At 44.1% G+C, this 20,286-nt stretch overlaps 1 protein-coding gene and 1 long non-coding RNA gene across 8 annotated transcripts in view; both read left to right on the top strand.

The window, feature by feature from the left end:
* Positions 1-4,495: 4,495 nt before the first annotated feature.
* Positions 4,496-20,286, top strand: part of SIK3 (SIK family kinase 3) — a 246,620-nt gene continuing 230,829 nt past the window's right edge. For 3 of the 7 annotated variants that reach the window (XM_058686820.1, XM_058686821.1, XM_058686819.1), the window contains exon 1: positions 4,511-4,808. In XM_058686820.1, coding sequence (XP_058542803.1) covers positions 4,536-4,808 — 273 coding nt within the window. In that variant the 5' untranslated portion in view covers positions 4,511-4,535. Of the gene's footprint in view, positions 4,809-20,286 lie in introns of all 7 variants that reach the window. The other 4 variants (XM_058686823.1, XM_058686818.1, XM_058686825.1 and 1 more) reach the window with 3 other exon arrangements.
* LOC131486857 (uncharacterized) lies at positions 15,800-19,786 on the top strand. The gene is made up of 2 exons (XR_009249502.1): positions 15,800-18,097; positions 18,347-19,786. It is a non-coding gene; the product is annotated as an uncharacterized LOC131486857 (long non-coding RNA).

Genomic DNA, 20,286 nt, shown 5'->3' with positions numbered 1-20,286 from the left:
AAAGGTGTATCTACCCATGGAAAACACTGATCCTAAAAGATGATAGATACAGTCACATCTAAGAGTGCAGAAAATCTTAAAAAAAAAAAAAAAATCATCCTAAAGATCTTTTGGATGATCTAAAGGGTAATTAATCTAAAAATGCTTAAACCATATCCTAGAACATATGGAAAGTAATAAGGATAATGTTTTTAAGTTTGGGGTCGTAGCTTGAATGGCCCTGTTAAGAAGAATACTATGAGCAAGCTGAACAGAAAATCCTTAGTTTAAATCCTTATTAAAAAGCTTATTTACCTTCTCTTAAGCCCCCTCCCCAAGATGCTTTATAGGAGGAGACTATGTTCTTACTTTGGCTGCCTACACCTGTTTCTAGACACCCAGGGGGAGCATTTGGACACGACTAGGTTGATCTGGGATAGGAGGGGGAAAGGCAACGGGCTCCTGGCGAGGTGGTAACGCAGAACACACAGTCCTCGTGAAGAGAAGGCGCACATTCAGCTCATCCCAAGAACCAGGGCATGCTGAGTGTTTGGACAATGTGATCAAACAGTGCCCTGATTTCTACGTGATGGCGGAATTTATAACTGGCTGATAATTCCCTCGTTTGGGAATATGGGACATGTAAATACGATATTGCCTTTGACATACAAAATTTTTTTTAAGTTACTTACAATGAATTTTATGAACTTTTAAAGTTTATTTATTTTGGGGAGAGAGAGAGAGCAAGCATACAAGCAGGGGAGGGGCAGAGAGAGAGGGGGGACACAGAATCCGAAGCAGGCTCCAGGCTCTGAGTTGTCAGCACAGAGCCCGACGCGGGGCTTGAACTCAGGGACTGCAAGGTCATGACCTGAGCCGAAGTCGGATGCTTAATTGACTGAGCCACCCAGGCGATCCAACGTATGAAATTTCTGAATAATGCCTCTGTGTCAACTGAATGTTCATATAATGTTGGCCTTTTTTTTTTTTTTTTTTTTTTTTTTTTTGCCAGAGCACTAATAAGTTGGGCCAACATAAAGTGAGGGTTGGACTATCTTCAAGGCCCCGACGGCTCTGAGAATCTGTGGAGCTGTGTTGTGAGGCTATAGTTTTCTCTCAGGTTGCTGGTAAACTGCCCTGCAGACAGGCTAAGAGAGCCTTTAAAATCGTAAAAGAGTTAACTTATTACCTCCTACTGCTTATATCACTTGCTGGTCAGACCTTAGCTCAGAACTTTCACATCATTTCTCGAAGTGTCTAAGAGCCTCTCGTATCCATCAGTAACGCCTTGGTTTGCCCTTTCCAAATTCTAGAAACAAGACACAATGACATTAAGGTAGGAAATGTCTCATTTTCATCTCTTCATCTAACTTTGCTTTTCTAGAAAAGAGTGAGTCGCTTATGGAGGCTGACTGGGAGCTGGGTGGGGGCTAGGTCTCGTCCTCCTAGCTGGACTGCGGGGGGCTCTGAGAACTCAGCCCCCAGGCCACTCCTCTGAGTTGACAGCAGGGTAGGAACACACCTACTTCCCTGTTTTCTAAAGTCAGCAGAAGCACATAATAACTAGTAAGGCTCTTTGTGGGGCTACTTACAAGCGAAGCCATCCTAGAGACTTCAGCCAGTTTGGTAGTGTGCTGTCTGTTGATATACTTTGGTGCCAGCTCTCTCGTGCTCTCAAGAACTCAAGTCCTCTTCCCTGGGTCTCTGCTGAGCTCAGTCACCTTGGGTTTCTGGAGAAACCATTTTTCTCACCAGCTCCTACCCTGACAGGGCTTGTAATCCAGTCGGGGAAGAACTCAGGTTCCAAAGGTACCCTGCCTGGGTGTGAATTTTAGTTCTACCGCTTTCTCGTTCTGTGGCCATGGCCAATTCCCTTAATCTCGCAGTGCCTCACTTCCCCTATTTGCAAAATGGCGATAGTGATATAATCTGCTCCATAAGGTTGTTTTGGGTTAGGTGAGTTCACTTACGTAAACTGCTTAGCGTAGCATCTGACAAATTGTTATTATTGACTGTGATTTTCTCCCCAAACCTACCTCAGTCTTGGTACTCAACAAATCCTTATTAAATGCATATGCCTAGGGGCGCCTGGGTGGCTCAGTTGGTGAAGCGGCCGACTTTGGCTCAGGTCATGATCTCGTGGTCTGTGAGTTCGAGCCCCGCGTCGGGCTCTGTGCTGACAGCTCAGAGCCCGGAGCCTGCTTCGGATCCTGTGTCTCCCTCTCTCTCTGCCCCTCCCCTGCTCATGCTCTGTCTCTATCTCAAAAAAAAAAAATAAAAACATTAAAACAAAAATTAAAAAAAATAAATGCATATGTCTAAACAGTTTTCCTTGTTTCTGATGATTTTTGTTGTTCACTGCCCTCCCCCAATTTTCCATGTTCTTCTCATCAAAGAGGATTCTTCAGGGAGCTTTCTAGCCAGGCTTTGTCCAAGTCTCAACAGGACACACACCATCTACTGGCTTCCATCCAGGGAGCATAAAAGATCTAACACACAGCATATGCATTATGGTCATGATTAGGGACAAGCACGATCTGCCTTTTTCTCTTCGGAAATTAGACCCGTGCTCCCCTTGCTCGTTTTTCCTCAGAGGCTTCTGGTTTTTGACACCCTCCAGAGATCACCAGAAGTTGTGGTGCTTGATATTACAATGATGTCTGTGAGTGGAGAAGAGGCTGTAAGGACACTAGTGAGCATGGTTTCGGTGCTGCTCCTGCAGCCTCCGGAATAAGAGCTCCTTTTCCCCTTGCCTTACCAGCTTGCTAAGGTTTCTGTTGCAACCCCCCCTCCCCAGAGAGATGGTGAAACTTCCACTCTGGGACCCAGCACTGAAGTTAATGTATAGCCCCTTATAGAGGCTGCTGAGTGAGGTCCTGAAGAGGTAAGAGAGGCTGGCCACACTCCATCATTTATCTGTGATTGAATGAGCTCAACCCAGGAAAGGGCTTAACTAGGGCAAGAAACTGAGGACCACTGCATCCTTATCCTTATGTGCTAATCAAGGAACCAATTACTGTTAATGGTGTTGGCAATTTGGAACCAGGGAACTGGTGCAAGACCATTGTGGGATGACCTCTCTGTCCCATCCCATCCCAGCCATTACTCACGATCAGACGGGGAACCATAGTGCTAGTAAACATCTACTGGTCAGAGAGAGCAAATATGTGCTCTCCTTCTCACACATTCAGGATGCCCTGAGTGTCCTGTGTTCAATATTGTGCATGCAGTGACCTGATGACACAGTTCTGCCACATAGAGAGACACAGAAGTGGCTAGATCAGGACCGCACTGAAGGAACACATTTAACTTTGGAGTGTTCAGTCTTGTCTCTTCCTACCCCCCCCCCCCCCCCCCCCCCCCCCCCCCCCCCCCGCCCCACCGCCAAGCCTGCCAAAGACCATCTTGTTTTCCATGGCCCAGAAGCCTATCCCTCCCATCCCCACCTAAAGCAGTTAAGTTAATCTACTTAATAAAAGCACTGGGACCAAGAAGGAAGGGAAACCTGGGAGCGAGTGAGGCACCTTGGAGGATGTGGAATGCCAGATAACAGAGGGAGGAAGAAAAAAGAATATGAGATTTATTGCCGGAATTATAAATTTGATCACCGTTAATGTCCTTGGAGAGTCACTGGAAGGATTTTACTATTTACTTATTTATTTTGCCCAACAGACGGTTTTGTCTTTACTCATGACGTGGCTCACTGGCCAACGTGCGCCTCTGCTCCATCAGGGTTATACAAGTGACAGAAATAGGACGCAGGCATCGGACAGTCATCTAGCTATAGAATTGTTCAGAGACGGGGTGGGAGGAAGGAAAATGACGTAGCTTCTCTGGCCCTCACCCACTCAGTGACTGGAATGCATGTTTGGGCTGGTTTCTCCACCCTTGAACACACAAATCCTCATTTCCCCATTCCCCTCTACTGGGTGACAGACGAGGTGGGTTTCGTTAGCAGAAGGAATTTTACTGAAGAATTCCCCTGCCTCGCTCCCAGCTTGGTTACAGTTTCTTCGGTGCTGTAGCTATTCCTGCCTTTGTGGCCTCAAGGGCTAAAGTGGGACAAGGCCGGTATTTTTGGTGATGAGGAAATATTTTGTTTTAAGGGACGCCGGCTGAGTGCTGAACTGGGACAAAGGTCAGAGCAGGGGTCAGGTCAGCCGTTCCAGGGGCGACCGGGGACTGGCCTCGGGCCCGGGCTCCCGGGCGCTGCGGCGGCGGCGGCGGCGGCTAGGAACCGGCGGGCGCGCTCGCGGTGCCCACTGGCTCATCCCCGGAGGGGGGCACCCGGGAGCCGGCGCCAGAGGAGCGGGGCCCACGCGGGAAGGTCGAGCTCTCCGGTGAGGTCACGGTTGCCATGGCTGCGGGCAGTGACGCGCGTCGGCACGTGACGCGCGGTTGCCATGGCGCCGGGCCCCGGCGGCGCGGGCGCCCCGCCTCCCCGAGTGACGTCCGTCAGGCCCCCCCTCTTTTTCCCGCCCCCCTGCCCCCTCTCCCCCCGCCCCCCCCTCCCCGCCGGCTCCCCGCGGGCCCGGGAGGTTTCACTGCACAACAAGATGGCGGCGGCGGCGGCGAGCGGAGCTGGCGGGGCTGCCGGGGCCGCAGCGGGGGGAGCCGGGCCGGCGGGCCGCCTGCTGCCTCCGCCCGCCCCGGGGCCCCCGGCCGCCCCAGCTGCCGTGCCCCCGGCGGCTGGCCCGCCGCGTCCCCCAGCCCCGGCCTCCCGCGGGCCGGTGCCTGCCCGCATCGGCTACTACGAGATCGACCGCACCATCGGCAAGGGCAACTTCGCTGTGGTCAAGCGGGCCACGCACCTCGTCACCAAGGCCAAGGTAGTGGCGCGGCGGGAGCGGGCGGCTGCGGGGCTGCGCGGCCCGGGACCGTGGGTCCGAGAGTGGCGGGGGCAGGAGCGACCCCGCGACAGGGAGGCTGAGGGGTCGGCGCGGGGAGCGGGGCTCGGGGTGGTGGCGGGGAGCGTTGGGGATCGGGGAGACGGACGCGGAGGGGAGTGAGGAGGGGGCGAGCCGAGAGAGGGGAAACTCCGCGGCCGAGGGGGTCGTGGGGCGGGGGGGAGACTTGAGCGCGGAGACCCTGGGGACCGAGAAGCCGGGGATGGGGAGGGGGGTGCCCAGGGCTTTGCGGAGGGTAGTGGAAGGGGCGATTGGAAGGAAGAGGTTTGGAACTCTCACGGAGCCAGAGACTATGAGCTGAGACGACTCTGGAAGCAGCAATTAGGAAATCCTAAGGGAATGAGGGCGGGGGGGGTGGGGGGATAGGAAATGTGGACAGGAGGATGGGGGGAAGACGAGGGTAAACTGGCAGCCGGGGGAGTTAGGAGGGGGACAAGGACATGGACTAGGGGTGTGTGGTGGGTGCAGGGTGCTGGGAGATACGAGGGACCTGAGACCTTATGACAGATGCCAATCGGCGTTTGATCGTCTGAGACTGATGGGTTGGTAGCAGTGGGAGCCCGAGGACAGACCACATTATCCGAGGAGGCGATGAAGAAAATGCGGAAATAAGGAGGAAAAAAATTACTTTGCTTTTCCGCAGGAAGGGGCTCAGGGAACAGAGGCCCAGGGCGCCCCAGGTTCATGGTTGGCACTAGGTAATCAGGGGTTAAACAATTTGGGAGAACTGGGTTGCTGGTTATTTTTAGTTGCTGGAGGGTCTGGAATCATGGGCTTTATAGAGCCCAGGGTGGGCTCTCAGTGGTGGGGGGGGGAAAGCCTGGTGGGCGAGTGAGGAGGTGTATGAGAAACCCAGACCCTGGAGGATTCCACTGGGCCCTTTGGTTCTCAAGGGATTTGTGGAGCTGTAGTAATGAAATTGGCCAAGGTCAATTAGGAAGCCATACAAGTATACATACACAGTTTTACATAGAAGATTTTTCTTTTTCTTTTTCTTTCTTTTTTTTTTTTTTGAGGAAACGGGTAGCACTTTCTTTCCTGTAGCTTTCTTCACTGGAAATACTGGAATCGAAGTCATCAGGAGAAATCTTTGGGTTTTGATAGGACCCACAAAGCCCATTTGTACTCCAGATTTCTTTCTTTGCTCAACCTCTCACTTGAATGAATACTTTCAGTGTAGTCATTCATTATATTTAAAACTGCACTTTGTGTTTCCCCTCAACCCCGGGCTAATGAAGAACCCTTACAGCTGCTGCTGCTTCCTACCAAAGCCACATCAATTCCTCACCTTCTCAGCCTAGCCCCTGCTTATCATCACCTACGTTGTTGCTTTTATGGCAATTGCTTGTTTTCAGAAGCCAGTAGCTCATCTAGGCCTTCTCTCCTGCTCGCTTACACCCTGAAGTTCCTTTTTCCCTCCTTTCTGTCAAAGCCTGCAGGGGGCCTTTTTTTTTTTTTTTTTTTAAACCAGGGTGGCAGGGTAGGTGGCTGTGGAAAATTGATTGGTCAGTTTCACTTCCTCTGGGGGGCCCCCTTCAGCTTTTTTGTCAGTTTTTATCAGAGGGCCTCAAGTCTGCAGGTCTGAGCTGAATGAGGTACCAAAGTCCAGGGTTCTCTGATGTCCCTGTCAGACCCTGAGGGGGACTAGACTCAGCCAAGCTTGGGTGCATCTCTGTCCAGCCCCCTCTCCCCCGCCCCCCCAGGTGTTTACAGTTCTGTTGACTGTTGGCTAAGCCAAAGTTGTGTTTATAAACAGCCCTAGTCGTTCCAGAGCTTTGTTCCTTGTTTCAGGATTTCCTTTTTTGATTTTATTTTTCTCCCTTTCCCCTCTCTTCTCAGTAATCACATTGAGGTCCTGTGATTATTTCGCTCTGACCTCTAGGGGATGGACTCCATGAATTTAATTGGTTGCCTGGTTTATGGTATCTGTGATTTAAAGAATTTTGTGTCCTCCAGCCCTTGGATACACCAAAATATTGATAAAATAGTCTGCGACAGACAGGGTTGTATGTTTTTGTAAACGTAATTGCAAACAGTTGATTCTTGGCTTTATGTATAAAAGAGACGTTTCTGTCTTCAGTAGTCAGCAAAGCCAGTGGCTAATTATGGCTGATCTGCTCGCTTTCTAATTTTCCTGTGTGTGTGTGTTTCTTGGTTTTTCTCTGAGGCCTTGGTATCCTTTAGGACTGCAGCATCTTAAACATTAGCTTGTTTATAAATGGGTGTCACTGTTTATGTCGGTTTTCATCTTTGATCATTTGTGGTATGCCGTTATGTAATTCCTATGTATGGAAATATTCGAAATCCTGAATGAGGCTGAATTGGCTCGGACAATGAGTTGCATGTGTGAGGGGACCACACCAGCACTCATTTGTGTTTCTGTAGCAGTGTGCAATTTCCTAGTTACAGTTACAAGCGCCCTATCTTTTGCTGCTTAAATTACTCTGACGAAGTGAGTGAAGCTTAATTCACAAGGAGTTGTCATGTGCTCTGGGTGAGCGATGAGCATATTTTGGCCTGCTCCATGGTTATCTGAATCCACTCTGGAAGGGATTCTTAAATGCTGACAGCTTAGATGTGCCTAACAGCTGTTGACATACAGTGCGATGGCCTAGTAAGGCCATGATTTGGTTATATAATGGCGAGGAAGGTGCCTAGGTACTAGGTAAATGCAGGAGCTGCTGTTTCAGTAACTCAGAGAAACAGATTTTTCTCTCCCCGTGCACTGCAGCGTTTATCTTACTCCTGCAGTAAGGTCACTTGGAGCCCAAGAGAGCTATTTTTTTTTCATGTCTTTCTAGAATCTATAATTTTCTTTTTTCATGTTTTAGAGGTGCATGATTTTTTTTTTTTTTTTTCTTTCTCCTTTTCCCCCTGTAAGCCACTGGATGGTCTGGGTTTTACATAAAACCATCTTGAACAATTAGACTCTGGTAATTCAGAAGGTATCTGTGTTGGTTGAAGGAGGGTAGGTCATACATGCTTTCTGAACTTCAGGGAAGTATTTATGATCTATTTTTTCTTCCACACACTGCCCATTCCAAGGACTAAGAGGCTAAAAAGTAAACTTCATTTATTGACTAAGCTGCCCTCCACTCAACAATAAGTGGTAAAGCTGGCTCTTTCCCAGGTTCTGTTAACTCTCAAACCTCCTGGAGTAGGGCCCCGGGCTGAATAAAATCAGTAGAGAAAAGGAGATGTTTTCCTGTTATGTTGTGGGTGACTTATGCAGCCCAGCAGTGGTGAGCTCAGACCGAGTACTGTTAGTACTGCGGTGCTTGGGGCATCACTGCGGTGCAGTTACCAGGAGAGAAGGTTCATCTGTGACATACTTTGGTCAGCAGCTCACCCTGGCTGTCTTTGTCCTATCTTCTTTTTAGTTTTCTTTTGGAGAAAGACATTTTTTCTTTTTTTTTCTCTTGTTGAAGGCTTGGTCTGAGATTCTCTGGCTCTCTTCTTTTGGTAGGACACTGTAAAGTATTAAAGACATTAAAAAAAGATTCTCTGCTTCCAATTTGCTTATAGGCTGTTCCCCGTGCCTGATTATACCTTCACTCGTTGGATGAGTGGGGACAAAGAGTAGATCTGTGTTGTGTGCGTTTTAAAAATGTATACGTGACTATAAAAGTCACTGGTCAAATACTTACAAAATGTCCTTTCAGCAAATGTGTATCACTTGCTTGTTACCGGATTGTAGTTAAGAGGTTGGGCTTTGGATAAGGCTGCCTGGGCTTGGATCCTCTTCTGCTTAGTGGCTGCATGATCTTGGGTAAATTGTGTAACCTCTCTGTGCTTGGATTTGCTCACCTGTAAAGATGAGATGATGGTAATACGTGCCTCACGGGTTGGGGTGCTGTGGAGATTACATAAGATAAGATAGGGGATGCTCCTGGAATATGCCTGGCACGCAGTAGGGATACGGGAACTATCATCGGCCGCTGCGGTAACAGAGATGCGTGGGGCATAGCCCCTCCTCTTCTGCCTTTTACCCATTTGGAACAGTTCATGAATGCACATGCTGTTCGTGCAGGTAGATGCTACCTTCATGATATGCTTTCAGGGCAAAACAGTTAGGTTGCTGTTATTTCAGATGCCACTTTGTGATACCGGGGTTGAGCTCCTGTGGACTGTGGGCTAATTTCATGAGATTGACATTTTAAAACACGATTTTCCATTAGTTTCCATTTTTTTAAACTAATCTCTATGCCCACTGTGGGGCTTGAACTCACAACCCCGAGATCAAGAGTCGCACACTCCACTGACTTGAGCCAGCCGGGCGCCCCTAAACTTTTTTTCTTTTAAAGCAATTGTGAGACTTGTCTGCCGAAAACTGACACTGGCTTTTGCTTTGGGCCGCCCCGGATTTTCAGTGTGTTTGTGTAACGACTCCTGGTTACATTGGTGATGGAACAGAGTTTCTTTGAGTATACTTTCCTCCCAGAGATTCACTTAAATTTGGTGGAGGGTATGAAGAAGTATTCCTGCAAGCTGAAGGATGCATTTGCATTTGGGTGCAGAGGGTGCTACTTAGAAGACCAAGGTCAGGATTCTTCACTTTAGATATTACACAGAGAAAACATTTTGCCCCATGACCCCATTCCAAATGTTGAACAGCCGTGACACATCTGTGTGCTGTGTGGTTTAGTGCAAACTCATTTCCATGAAAAGAGCAACTCAGAGTGGGAAGTGGTATTATTTTCACTTCTAAGGAGGAGTGTAATGAAGCGGAGTAGATGATGCTTACACTCATTAGATGGCCGAAAGCAAGACTCATTGGTAAATAGAAAAGAGAATTGTATCAAAAAGGAAATGAAAGCGAGGTTGCATTAGATACCTTTGAGGAGGATAGTTCCATCTTTAGATAATCTAAAAATGACTATTGAAAGATGACTGACTTCATTTTGATGCAGTTGTGATGGGGTTACTGACTTTGTTGAAATTTTGTGAAGAGCTAAGATTGATTTGGACTGGTTTCTCCAGAGTCAAAATACCAGTATTCCACTTTCAACATCAAAGCTGTTTATTTTAACATTCTGACTTTGGTGCCAGCTCCCTAGAAAGTCATAGATCTGGCTCAAGCCAGAGGTGCCCAGACTAGTTATTTCTGTGCCAGAAGTGCTGTTTTCATTTTCCAAGCATCAATCTGGCGAATGTTTTCTAGTTCACGGCATAAGAGAGAACAAAATGGATGCTTTGAAGAGAAGAAGAAATGCTCTCTGCTCACCAGAACCTCTATAATTCTAAAAAACGTCAAAAACATCTTTGCACAGGGATGGAGCCTTTGCCTTATCCATCCATTCACTTGACACATAATTGCTGAATCCGAATGTGGGGTCAGGTTCTATCCTAGGCTCTTGAGTACACCAATAACAAGAAAGAGAAAAAGCCCCTTGCCTTCTTCAAGCTTACTTTCTAATGCAAGGAAACAGACAAGAAAGATGGAAACACACACACAACTTCATACAGTAATGAATACAATGAGGAAAATTGTGCTGCCTCAGGTGTTCTCAAGGAAGGCCTTTCCAAGGTGATGATATTTGAGCTGACACCTGAATGACGAGAAAAAGCCAGCCTAGGAAGGTTTAGGAGACAGAATTTTCAGTGCAGAAGGAATGGCAAGGGCAACAGTCTTAGGATGGAAATGAACTTGGTTTATCCAAAGATTAGACCCAAGGTCGTGGTGACTAGAGCCTAGTGAACAAGGAGGAGGGTGGCCGTTTTATGGAATTGGATATGAAATGGGATTGGCATCAGAGGATATCAAAGTAGAGCTCTGGTATCATCTGATTAATGATTTTAAAAATCCATGCTGGTTATTTTATGGTTAAGGGTAAAAATGCTTTTTCTAATGCATTTCTTCAGATGGGGGCAGCGTTCAGTTTTAACAGCTTACATTCTTTTACACCTATAAGAGAATGACATACATTTTGCATATAAAGTAAACATAATCAGCCAACAATACTTGCTGATTTGGGGGGGGGGTGGCACACACACAAAATCTTAGACATGTTTCAACTCTTTCTTTTCCAGAGTCTAGAAAGGTGGACAGCATGAAATTTAGAATCTTAGGCTTTTAGGGACTATTAAACTAGTTCAGACCAATTATCTATTAGAATCTTGTTTTTCTGTGGTATACTTCTATCCCCCCACCGCACCATTTGCCCAGAATCTGACAGCTAGTTAATGGTGGAGTTGGAATTAGAATCCAGGCATCCCTATTCCTAGTTAACTCTACCCTGATTCACCCAATCATAGAAAACATTGTCTTTGCCCTCTTGATCTTTTATTAAGGAAATAAGATGTACCTACTAACTAAAGTCTAGGACATTTATCATTTCTAGTACAAAAAACTCCAAAATGAGATACCATGATAAGAGGAAAAATTTCCAAGTAGGGAGGAAGGGTAAGTATACCAACACTGTATTTCATCTGTCCTTTGGCATTATTTCACTCTGTGACTTCTGCCATGCACCAGTAGTCCTCCATGGGACTATTGCTTTGCCTTTGAATCCTACTGAGATACCACTTGGAGCCCCCTTGACTTGACTGAGGCATCAAAAAAGCCTTTCAGAAAAACCAAACCAAAACAAAAAACCCCCCAAAAACCCTTTCCAAATACTAAGGAAGTAAAAATGGAAAGCAGTGAACACAGAAAAGGCAATGACCATAAACACAGTCTGCCTTATATAGTTTTCTTTCACCACTATATCTAGCTTACTCCGAGGGAATATGAGTAATTATACTTCTGCTCTGTTGGTCTGGTCTGGTCTGGTCTGGTCTGTTTTTGAAAGTACCTTTCTGAGGTGGACTCCTTCCTTACCAGATCACTACCAATTTCTAGGGCATGGTGCCATCCTTTAACTCAGTAAGAGAACTGGTCACCAAGATACATACCCTTGATGACACAGGTGAGGGCCAAGAGAACCAGTTATCTAGGGCTCCTCTTACGTGGTTCTACTCTCTGGTCCACAAGCTATGCCTGTTCTGTAGGTGAATCACCTCAAGCATCAAATGAGTCCCTGACCTCTCTAATAGTGAGTACCTTGGTCCCTTTTGGCATAGAACAGTTATCCTGTCTCAGACCGATAACATCCAGAGAATGAAAATGATATACATCATGCACTTTTGTCCTAATGTAATAAATAATTGTTAAATAACTGACCCAGGCAATGTCTTTGAGAAGCCTCAGCAGTCTTGGATGAATTAGCTTGAAAGGGCTTGTTTTGGATATATTCAGAATAAAATTCCTTCAGCTACTACCAAACTGTTGGATGAGCTATGGTGAAATTACATTTAGGGATATACTTCTGTTTATGAGGTGTGTGATCCGTTGAAGACAAGAAGTCTCTGGCTGCTACGTATTTCATGTGAGAATTTGGTTTGTCAGAAAGGTAGGAATCAGATTATGAATACTCAGCTTCATTTCCTAGAAACTGAAAAGGAGGGAGAAATATACCCATTGCCTGTTTAAGCTTGTCCGTGTGGGCTGTGCTCACTCACTTGGATACTTTTGGTTCTTATCTTAAACTATATTTAGGTTCTGATTAGGAAGTTCTGAGAAATTTTCAAATTTCTGCTTAGTTTCAGCTCTAGTATTTCAGCTTTATTTGCCAGCAGTGTGCCTAACTTATTGCTCCCTACAGAAGAATTGGATGTGAAAATCGAGGTTGGCTAATCACATTTCTTTTTTTTTTTTTTTTTTTTTTTTTTTTTTTACTTTATTTACTTTGAGAGAGAGCTGGACTGAGCTGGGGAGGGGCAGAGAGAGAGAGAGAGAGAGAGAGAGAGAGAGAGAGAGAGAGAGAGAGAGAAATCCCATGCAGGCTTCAAACTCATGGACCTTGAGATCATGACCTGGGCTGAAATTAAGAGTCGGATGCTTAACTTACTGAGCCATCTAGGTGCCCCAGCTAATCACATTTGGTGAGACTGAATTTTTTTGGGAACAAATTTTTCCTTCCATCCATCCATCCATCCATCCTGCGAACTTTTGAAAAATTAATTGTCAAAAACCAGGAATGGATGATACATGGCACAAAATTCAAAAAGTACAAATTTATATATGATGAAGTTAAGTCTGCCTGCCACCCCAGTACTCAGCCACACAGTTTTTTAGTCTTGTTTCAGAAATCTTCATTAAGCACTTCTCTGTATCAGTCCAAATGCTGGATGCTGTTTGTGACATGCTCGAAATTTCTAAAAATAAATTTACTTAAAAAAAAAAAGAAAATATCTAACTTTTAAAGCATGTTAGGAGGCACAGTGTGATCATGCAAACTCACGAGGGAAGGGATTTTAATCTGTTTGTTGCTATATTCTCAGTGTCTCCTGCAATGCCCGTAAATACTCATGTAGTGAATGAGTATCAGGATTAAAAAAATGGAAGCTGAGTTTGTTTTATACTCATAACACTTTTTAGAGTACATCTTAGAATTTTACTACTGAAATCTCCCATCTCCAGTTAAGATGTTAAAGGAAAGTAATTGTCTATTTTTTTTTTTTTTTTTCTTCACAAATATCTGAGTGAGGAGATTTCACAAGCTTTCTGGGCAAGTAATTATTTTTGGCATATCTCAAACTTTCATTATTAGTATATCTAAAATAAATCCTGCAATTTAAGTTCCAGTCCCTTACTTTAAAGGGAACGTTCTTTTATATGCAGGCTCCCAATGGGTTATTTCCTTGAGAAGGCTCCATGGTAGTACATTCAGTGTAGTATAGTCAGCCAGGGCCTTGTTTTCTCTTCTGCCTCAGAGCAGACTCACCAAACTGTCTTGGGCTGTTAGCACTTTCTGACATAACTTTCAAGTATTTGTTGTTCTTTCTTTCTTTTTTTTTTTTTATCCTAAGTGATCTGATTTAAAAACAAAACAAAACTTTTCTGTCACTGGCTTTTAACTTGAATGGGTTACTTTTAATGGCCCTTTCCTTTAATGGACTAATTCAACTAGTATTTGTTGTGTCATCTGTATCCAAAAAGTAGCAGCTCCCGGTACTGGGAAGACAAGAGGATAAATTTTATTCTGGTCAGGGTAGACTGTAGGTGAAGTTAAAGGAGCAATTCAATGCTTATAGCCTAAACCTGATAGGGGAGGAAGAGGTGTTAAGCATAGATTCTCTTACTTCAGCCCAATTGCTTATTATTATTACTGGGTTTTCTTCTATCACTTGGCCCTGTTCCCCCCCCCCCCCCCATTATAAAAGTAATTTGTATCCATGGAAGACATTTGGGGGGAAAACTCAGGAAATTATAAAGAAGCAAAGGGAAAAAGATCACCCTAATCCTGTCACCTAGAGGCAGTAGTCATTAATATTTTAAGATATGTAATTGGGATCATATTGCTGTACTATTTTATTCCTTTTCTCATCATTAGAAACTGTAAACATCAATTTTAATGTGTGTATACTTTTCCATTATCAGACTACTGTCATTTTTTGAAATTCTTTTCATAATTGAAGGTTCTTCCCAGTTTTTCGCTACCAAATTTGCTGTGATGCCCCTTTTTGCCCACGAGTCTGATGCATTTCAGATTTTTTGCTCAGGATACATTGTTGGAAGTGAAATGACTGGGTCAGAGGATACACGTGTTTTCAAGACGCTTGATACCTGTGTTGCCACATTGCTTTCGTGAAAGGTTGTGCCAGGCTTAGCCTCCGCAGCATGTATGAGGAGGCCTTTTTCCTTTATCTTGTTTTTAATGTTTATTTACTTATGATGAGAGAGAGAGTGCAAGTGGGGGAGGGACAGAGAGAGGGAGAGAGAGAATTCCAAGCAGGCTCTGCACTGGTGTGGAGCCCACCGTGGGGCCCAATCCCACAAACTGTGAGATCGTGACCTGAGCCGAAATCAAGAGTTGGACGCTTAACCGACTGAGCCACCCAGTGGCCTCTGTAATTTTAGTATTTTCATTTAAGATATATATAGACATTCACTAATCTTTTTAAAAGTGTTTATTCTGGAAAATTTCAAACATAAACAAAAGTCGAGAGACTAGTATAATGAACCCCCGTGGACTCATCACCCAGCTTCTGCTGTTACCACTTCATGGCCAATCTTTCATCTGTACCCCTTCCCAATTCTTTCTAGTTTATTTTGAAACAAATTATAGAATCCTATAATTTTATCTGTAAATATTGGTATGTATCTGTAAACGAGGATTCTTTTTCAAAAAATATAACCTCAAGACCATTATCCTACCTAAAACAACAGTAATTCCTTAGTGTCATTAAATATCAAGTTAGTGTTAAGATTTCCCTGGTTGTCACATATACATATTTTTTTTTCTTTTTTTTAACCAGTTATTTGTTTGAATCAGGGTCTCCATGAGGTCCATACATTGTAATTGATGCTCCTTAAGTTTTTGTTTTTGTTTTTAATTTGTTTGTTTTACTCTATAGGTTTCCTCTCCTTCTCTTTCTCTTCGCAATTTAAGAAACACATTCACTAGCTAATCTTTTGATGTAGGGCCAAGGCCTTTCTTGGTGTGTTGATGTCTTGATTGGAGTTCCTTCATCTTGTTTGCGTTAAACGTACCCAGAGTTTATCATCTTTGATTTCCAGTTTGTTTTGCTTTTTTAAAGCAGAGCATTAATTGAAAGGCATTTGTGAAGCAGTATGAGCACAGGATCCCTCTTGAGTTTTATGATTCCCTCCCCCCGCCAGTTTTTTTTTTTTTTTTTTCTTCAACGTTTTTTATTTATTTTCGGGACAGAGAGAGACAGAGCATGAACGGGGGAGGGGCAGAGAGAGAGGGAGACACAGAATCGGAAACAGGCTCCAGGCTCCGAGCCATCAGCCCAGAGCCCGACGCGGGGCCCGACGCGGGGCCCGACGCGGGGCTCGAACTCACGGACCGCGAGATCGTGACCTGGCTGAAGTCGGACGCTTAACCGACTGCGCCACCCAGGCGCCCCACCCCGCCAGTCTTTTCCATCTGTTTCATCTACATCTAATTTGACCTCACCAAGTCTCTTTAAGCATTCAACTTAGTTTTCATAGAAACATGCCTTTCTTTCCTCCCTGATTTCACATGACTAGTAACAAGAGCACCTGGTATAAATAGGTTTGGGGGAAGAAACAACTCTTGGTAAGCATGCATCTCAATGGGTGGAAGCAGAAAGATGGAGAGTTAGAGTGGCTATTCATTGGGGCCAGTTTGCATGCTGGGGTACCAGTGGCTTCCCAGAGTGAAGGGGAAGCATTGGTTATTGGGGCAGGTTGGTTGAGTGGAGGTGGGTTAAGAGAGCTTCTGCACTAACATAAAATTATAAATAAGGGGAGGTTGTTAGCAATTTGGGGACAAGATATTTTATAGAATCTTTTATTTAAAGCGTATACTTCAGGGTGGTATTTTTGTCCACTTCTGTTAGAGTTTGCGTGAACTGAATTGAATTTGATCATGGGCCAGCGATGTTAAAATTTTGGTGAGGAAACAGCCAGACTCTCTAGTTTCAAAGGTTTATATGTGTTCACTGCCAGTGTAGTGTTCCATGGAACAAGTTGACATTTTCATGTAGTAAGTTGTTTTCTGTTCCTGGCAAAAGAAATCTTGGTTCCTATGCCACAAGAAACAGAATTGTTTTTATTGTGAAAGGCAGGAGCAGAGATGTGTGTTTCTTATTTGGATTAGATGAGCACCTGCAGGATTTCTTCTTTCTTTCTGCTTCCTGCCTCCTGTTGTCCTTCCTTCTGTCAAAATGTTCATTAGAATGTTGCATAAAGCAGCGTTCGGACAATAGATGAGTTTTTTTTTAGTAGCTCATTTTTCCAAATCCTCAAAATAATGTTTTTAGTGATTGCATGTTCTTGGCTTACTTTCCATTTCTACATCAACAGTGATATTGTTATTCTAGTCAAATGGGACAGTTGTATTCCAGCAATGATCTCTGTGTGTAAGTCAGCTGCAGAGACACCACGTTCATATATTAGACCTAAATATTTTATCTGTATAGAGTAGTTCTGGTACATAATCGAATTTGAGCGTGGTTCTTTCGGATCTCCTTAAAAGGTTTTACATCCCTTGAGAATAAAGTAACTAGTTTGAAGCGTGTCGTTCGTTGGCCCCTTGGACACATGCAGAAGGGTGGCCAGTGATTTCAGCCTGCTGCCTCTTCTGATCTCATTTTTCTTCTTCCTTTTCAGTCAGCAGCTGCATCCAGTGCCCTGATCTAATTGAGCTCTTAGTAAAAGGGGTACTGTTATACTGAGTCACAACGTCTTATATCAAGGGGGGGGGGGGCTAGATTTTTTTTTTTTTAGGTCAGGACTCCATCTTGGAGTTACATACAATTTTAAAACCATATTTCAGTTGTGTTACCTAAATTTCTCTTCCTTTTCTTATGCTAGTACTTGTGTTTTCTGCTTTTTCAGCTCTTTGGGGAACCTTATTGGCCCATCAAAATTGCCTGAGGCAGTCTTTAGCAATGAATTGAGCATTAGTGTGGAAGTCCAGGCACATGTTGGCAGATTTAATTTTTAATAGCTAGCAATTTTCTTTGGCCAAATCACTTAACCTCATGGAGCTTCCAGTTTTGTTTTTTTTTTTTTGTATATATATATTTTAAGAGCTTTACTGAGATATAATTCACATGCTATACAATTCACTCAATTCAGTGTTTTTAGTATACTCACAGAGTTGTGCAGCCATCAGCACAATTTTAGAACATTTTCATTCCCCTTAAAAAAAATGGCATATACCAGTTAGCAGTCATTACCCGTTTCCTCAGCCTCCTTCCCCCAGCCCTAAGCAACCACTAATCAGTTTTCTAGATTTGTGTCTTCTGGACATTTCATAGAAATAGAATCATACAAAATACGGCCTCTTGTGTCTGGCTTCTTTCACTTAGCATAGTGTCTTCAAGGTTCATATATGTGCTGGCAGAGATGCATGTCAGAATTCAGAATTTCATGACTTTTTATGGCCAAATAATAGTTTTCTGCACGGCTAGACTGCTCTTGGTTTATCCGTTCGTGAACTGATGGGCATTTGCATTGTTTCTACTCTTTGCCTGTTGTGAGCAACGCTGTTATGAACACTCACATACAAGTTTTCGTGTGGACAGATGTTTTTATTTCTCTCGGGTGTATACACTCAAGGGTGAAATTGCCCGATCATGTAGCTCCACGTGTAACTTTTTGAGGAATTGCCAAACTGTTTTCCAAAATGGCTGTTCCCATTCTACATTCCCACCAGGAATCAGTGAGGGTTGCAGTTTTTCTATATCCTCACCAGAACTTTTTTTTTTTTAATTTTTTTTTTTTCAACGTTTTTTATTTATTTTTGGGACAGAAAGAGACAGAGCATGAACGGGGGAGGGGCAGAGAGAGAGGGAGACACAGAATCGGAAACAGGCTCCAGGCTCCGAGCCATCAGCCCAGAGCCTGACGCGGGGCTCGAACTCACGGACCGCGAGATCGTGACCTGGCTGAAGTCGGACGCTTAACCGACTGCGCCACCCAGGCGCCCCTATATCCTCACCAGAACTTTTAATCCGGCCATCCTAGTGGATATGAAGTGGTATTTCATTGTGGTTTTGATTTGCATTTTCCTAATGACTGTTGGTGTTGAGCATCTTTTCATGCACTGATTGCCGATTTGTAGATCTTTGGAGAAGTGTCTATTTCGATTTTTGCCTGTATTTTTGTGGGGTTATTTGTCTTTTTGTTGTTGAGTTGTAAGAATTCTTTACGTATTCCGGGTACAAGTTCTTTATCAGATGATTTACAAATATTTTCTCCCGCTTTTTGGGGTGTCTTTTCACTTCCTTGATGGTTTTGTTAGTAGCACAAAAGTTTTTAATTTTGATGCGCTTGTTTCTTTCTTTTTTAATTTTTTAAAATGCTTTTATTTATTTTTGAGAGACAGAGAGAGAGTGAGCATGGGGGAGGGGCAGAGAGAGATGGAGACGTGGAATCCAAAGCAGGGTCCAAGCTCTGAGCTGTCAGCACAGAGCCTGACACGTGGCTCGAACTCATGAACCATGAGATCATGACCTGAGCTGAAATCGGACACTGAACTGACTGAGCCACCCAGGCGCCCCTGATGCACTCGTTTCTTAATTTGTAAGGTTATTCTAACTCTGAAATTATATGGTCTGTTGTGAATATTTTCTTCTATTTTTTCTCATTCTCTTCCTTTCTCCTACTTTCAAATAGTTCTCCCTTTTCCAGGACATTTTGTAGCCTCAAAGACTGTTTAAAAACATCCGTGTATCTATCTGATACATGTGTCTTATGAAATAATCAAACTTTACAAGTATATGACATAGGAAGTAGTAGTTCCCTTTCTTCAGAGAAAATAGAGAGAGAGAGAGAGAGAGAGAGAGAGCGCGCGCGCGCAGTGGAGAGGGGCAGAGGGACAGAGGGGGAAAGAGAGAATCTTAAACAGGCTCCATGCCTGCCTAGCGTGGAGCCTGATGTGGAGCTCGATCCCAAGACCCTGGGATCATGACCTGAGCTGGAATCAAGAGTCAGATGCTCAACTGACTGGGCCACCCGGGAACCCCATTGTTAACATTTTATAACCAGATTTTCCTATTCACGTGTTAACATTTTATGTTTTTTTTTTTTAATTAAAAAGGGATCATACCACACATCCAGTTTGTTACTTATTTTTTAATTTGAATAATATATCTCTGATCTTCTCCCATGTTAGTACATTTTGCTCTAGTTTCAATCTTTTTAATGGCTGCCGAGTATTCCATTTTATGGATACACTATAATTTATTTAAGTTATACCCTATTGATAGATTTAATGTTGTTCCCAGCTTTTATTATTTTTTATTACAAATTATATCTGTTAGCCTCTCTGCACATGTATATTTGCACGCTTATGTTAGTGTTTCTATTTCATTTATTGCTTTGCATTATTTAATACTCAAAAGACTCAGACTTAATTTTTTTTTTAATTTTTTTTTTTTAACCTTTATTTATTTTTGAGACAGAGAGAGACAGAGCATGAACAGGGGAGGGTCAGAGAGAGGGAGACACAGAATCCGAAACAGGCTCCAGGCTCTGAGCTGTCAGCACAGAGCCCGTCGCGGGGCTCGAACTCACGGACCGCGAGATCATGACCTGAGCCGAAGTCGGCCGCTTAACCGACTGAGCCACCCAGGTGCCCCCAGACTTAATTTTTAAAAATAAAAATGTTAAATGCATTTTTATCGGGTCCAGCTTAGAGTAGAGGTCCCAAAAGTTATGTTTTCTTTTCCATTTTGATACATACGGTGCTAGGATCTCCTTTTGAAACTAGGTTCTTCATTCTCCCAGTAATTTAATACAGTAATTCACTAGAAGAGGGATGCCTGCTTCGAAGTATGAATGCTTCAAGTTTTAAACGTTGCCAAACTGCCCTCCAAGAAAGGCCAAGCTAATTCACTGCACTCAAGAGTGTACCACAGT

Source organism: Neofelis nebulosa, chromosome 10 (genome assembly GCF_028018385.1).
Source record: "Neofelis nebulosa isolate mNeoNeb1 chromosome 10, mNeoNeb1.pri, whole genome shotgun sequence".
Lineage (NCBI taxonomy): Eukaryota > Metazoa > Chordata > Mammalia > Carnivora > Felidae > Neofelis > Neofelis nebulosa.
This window is presented reverse-complemented; position numbering and strand designations above follow the sequence as displayed.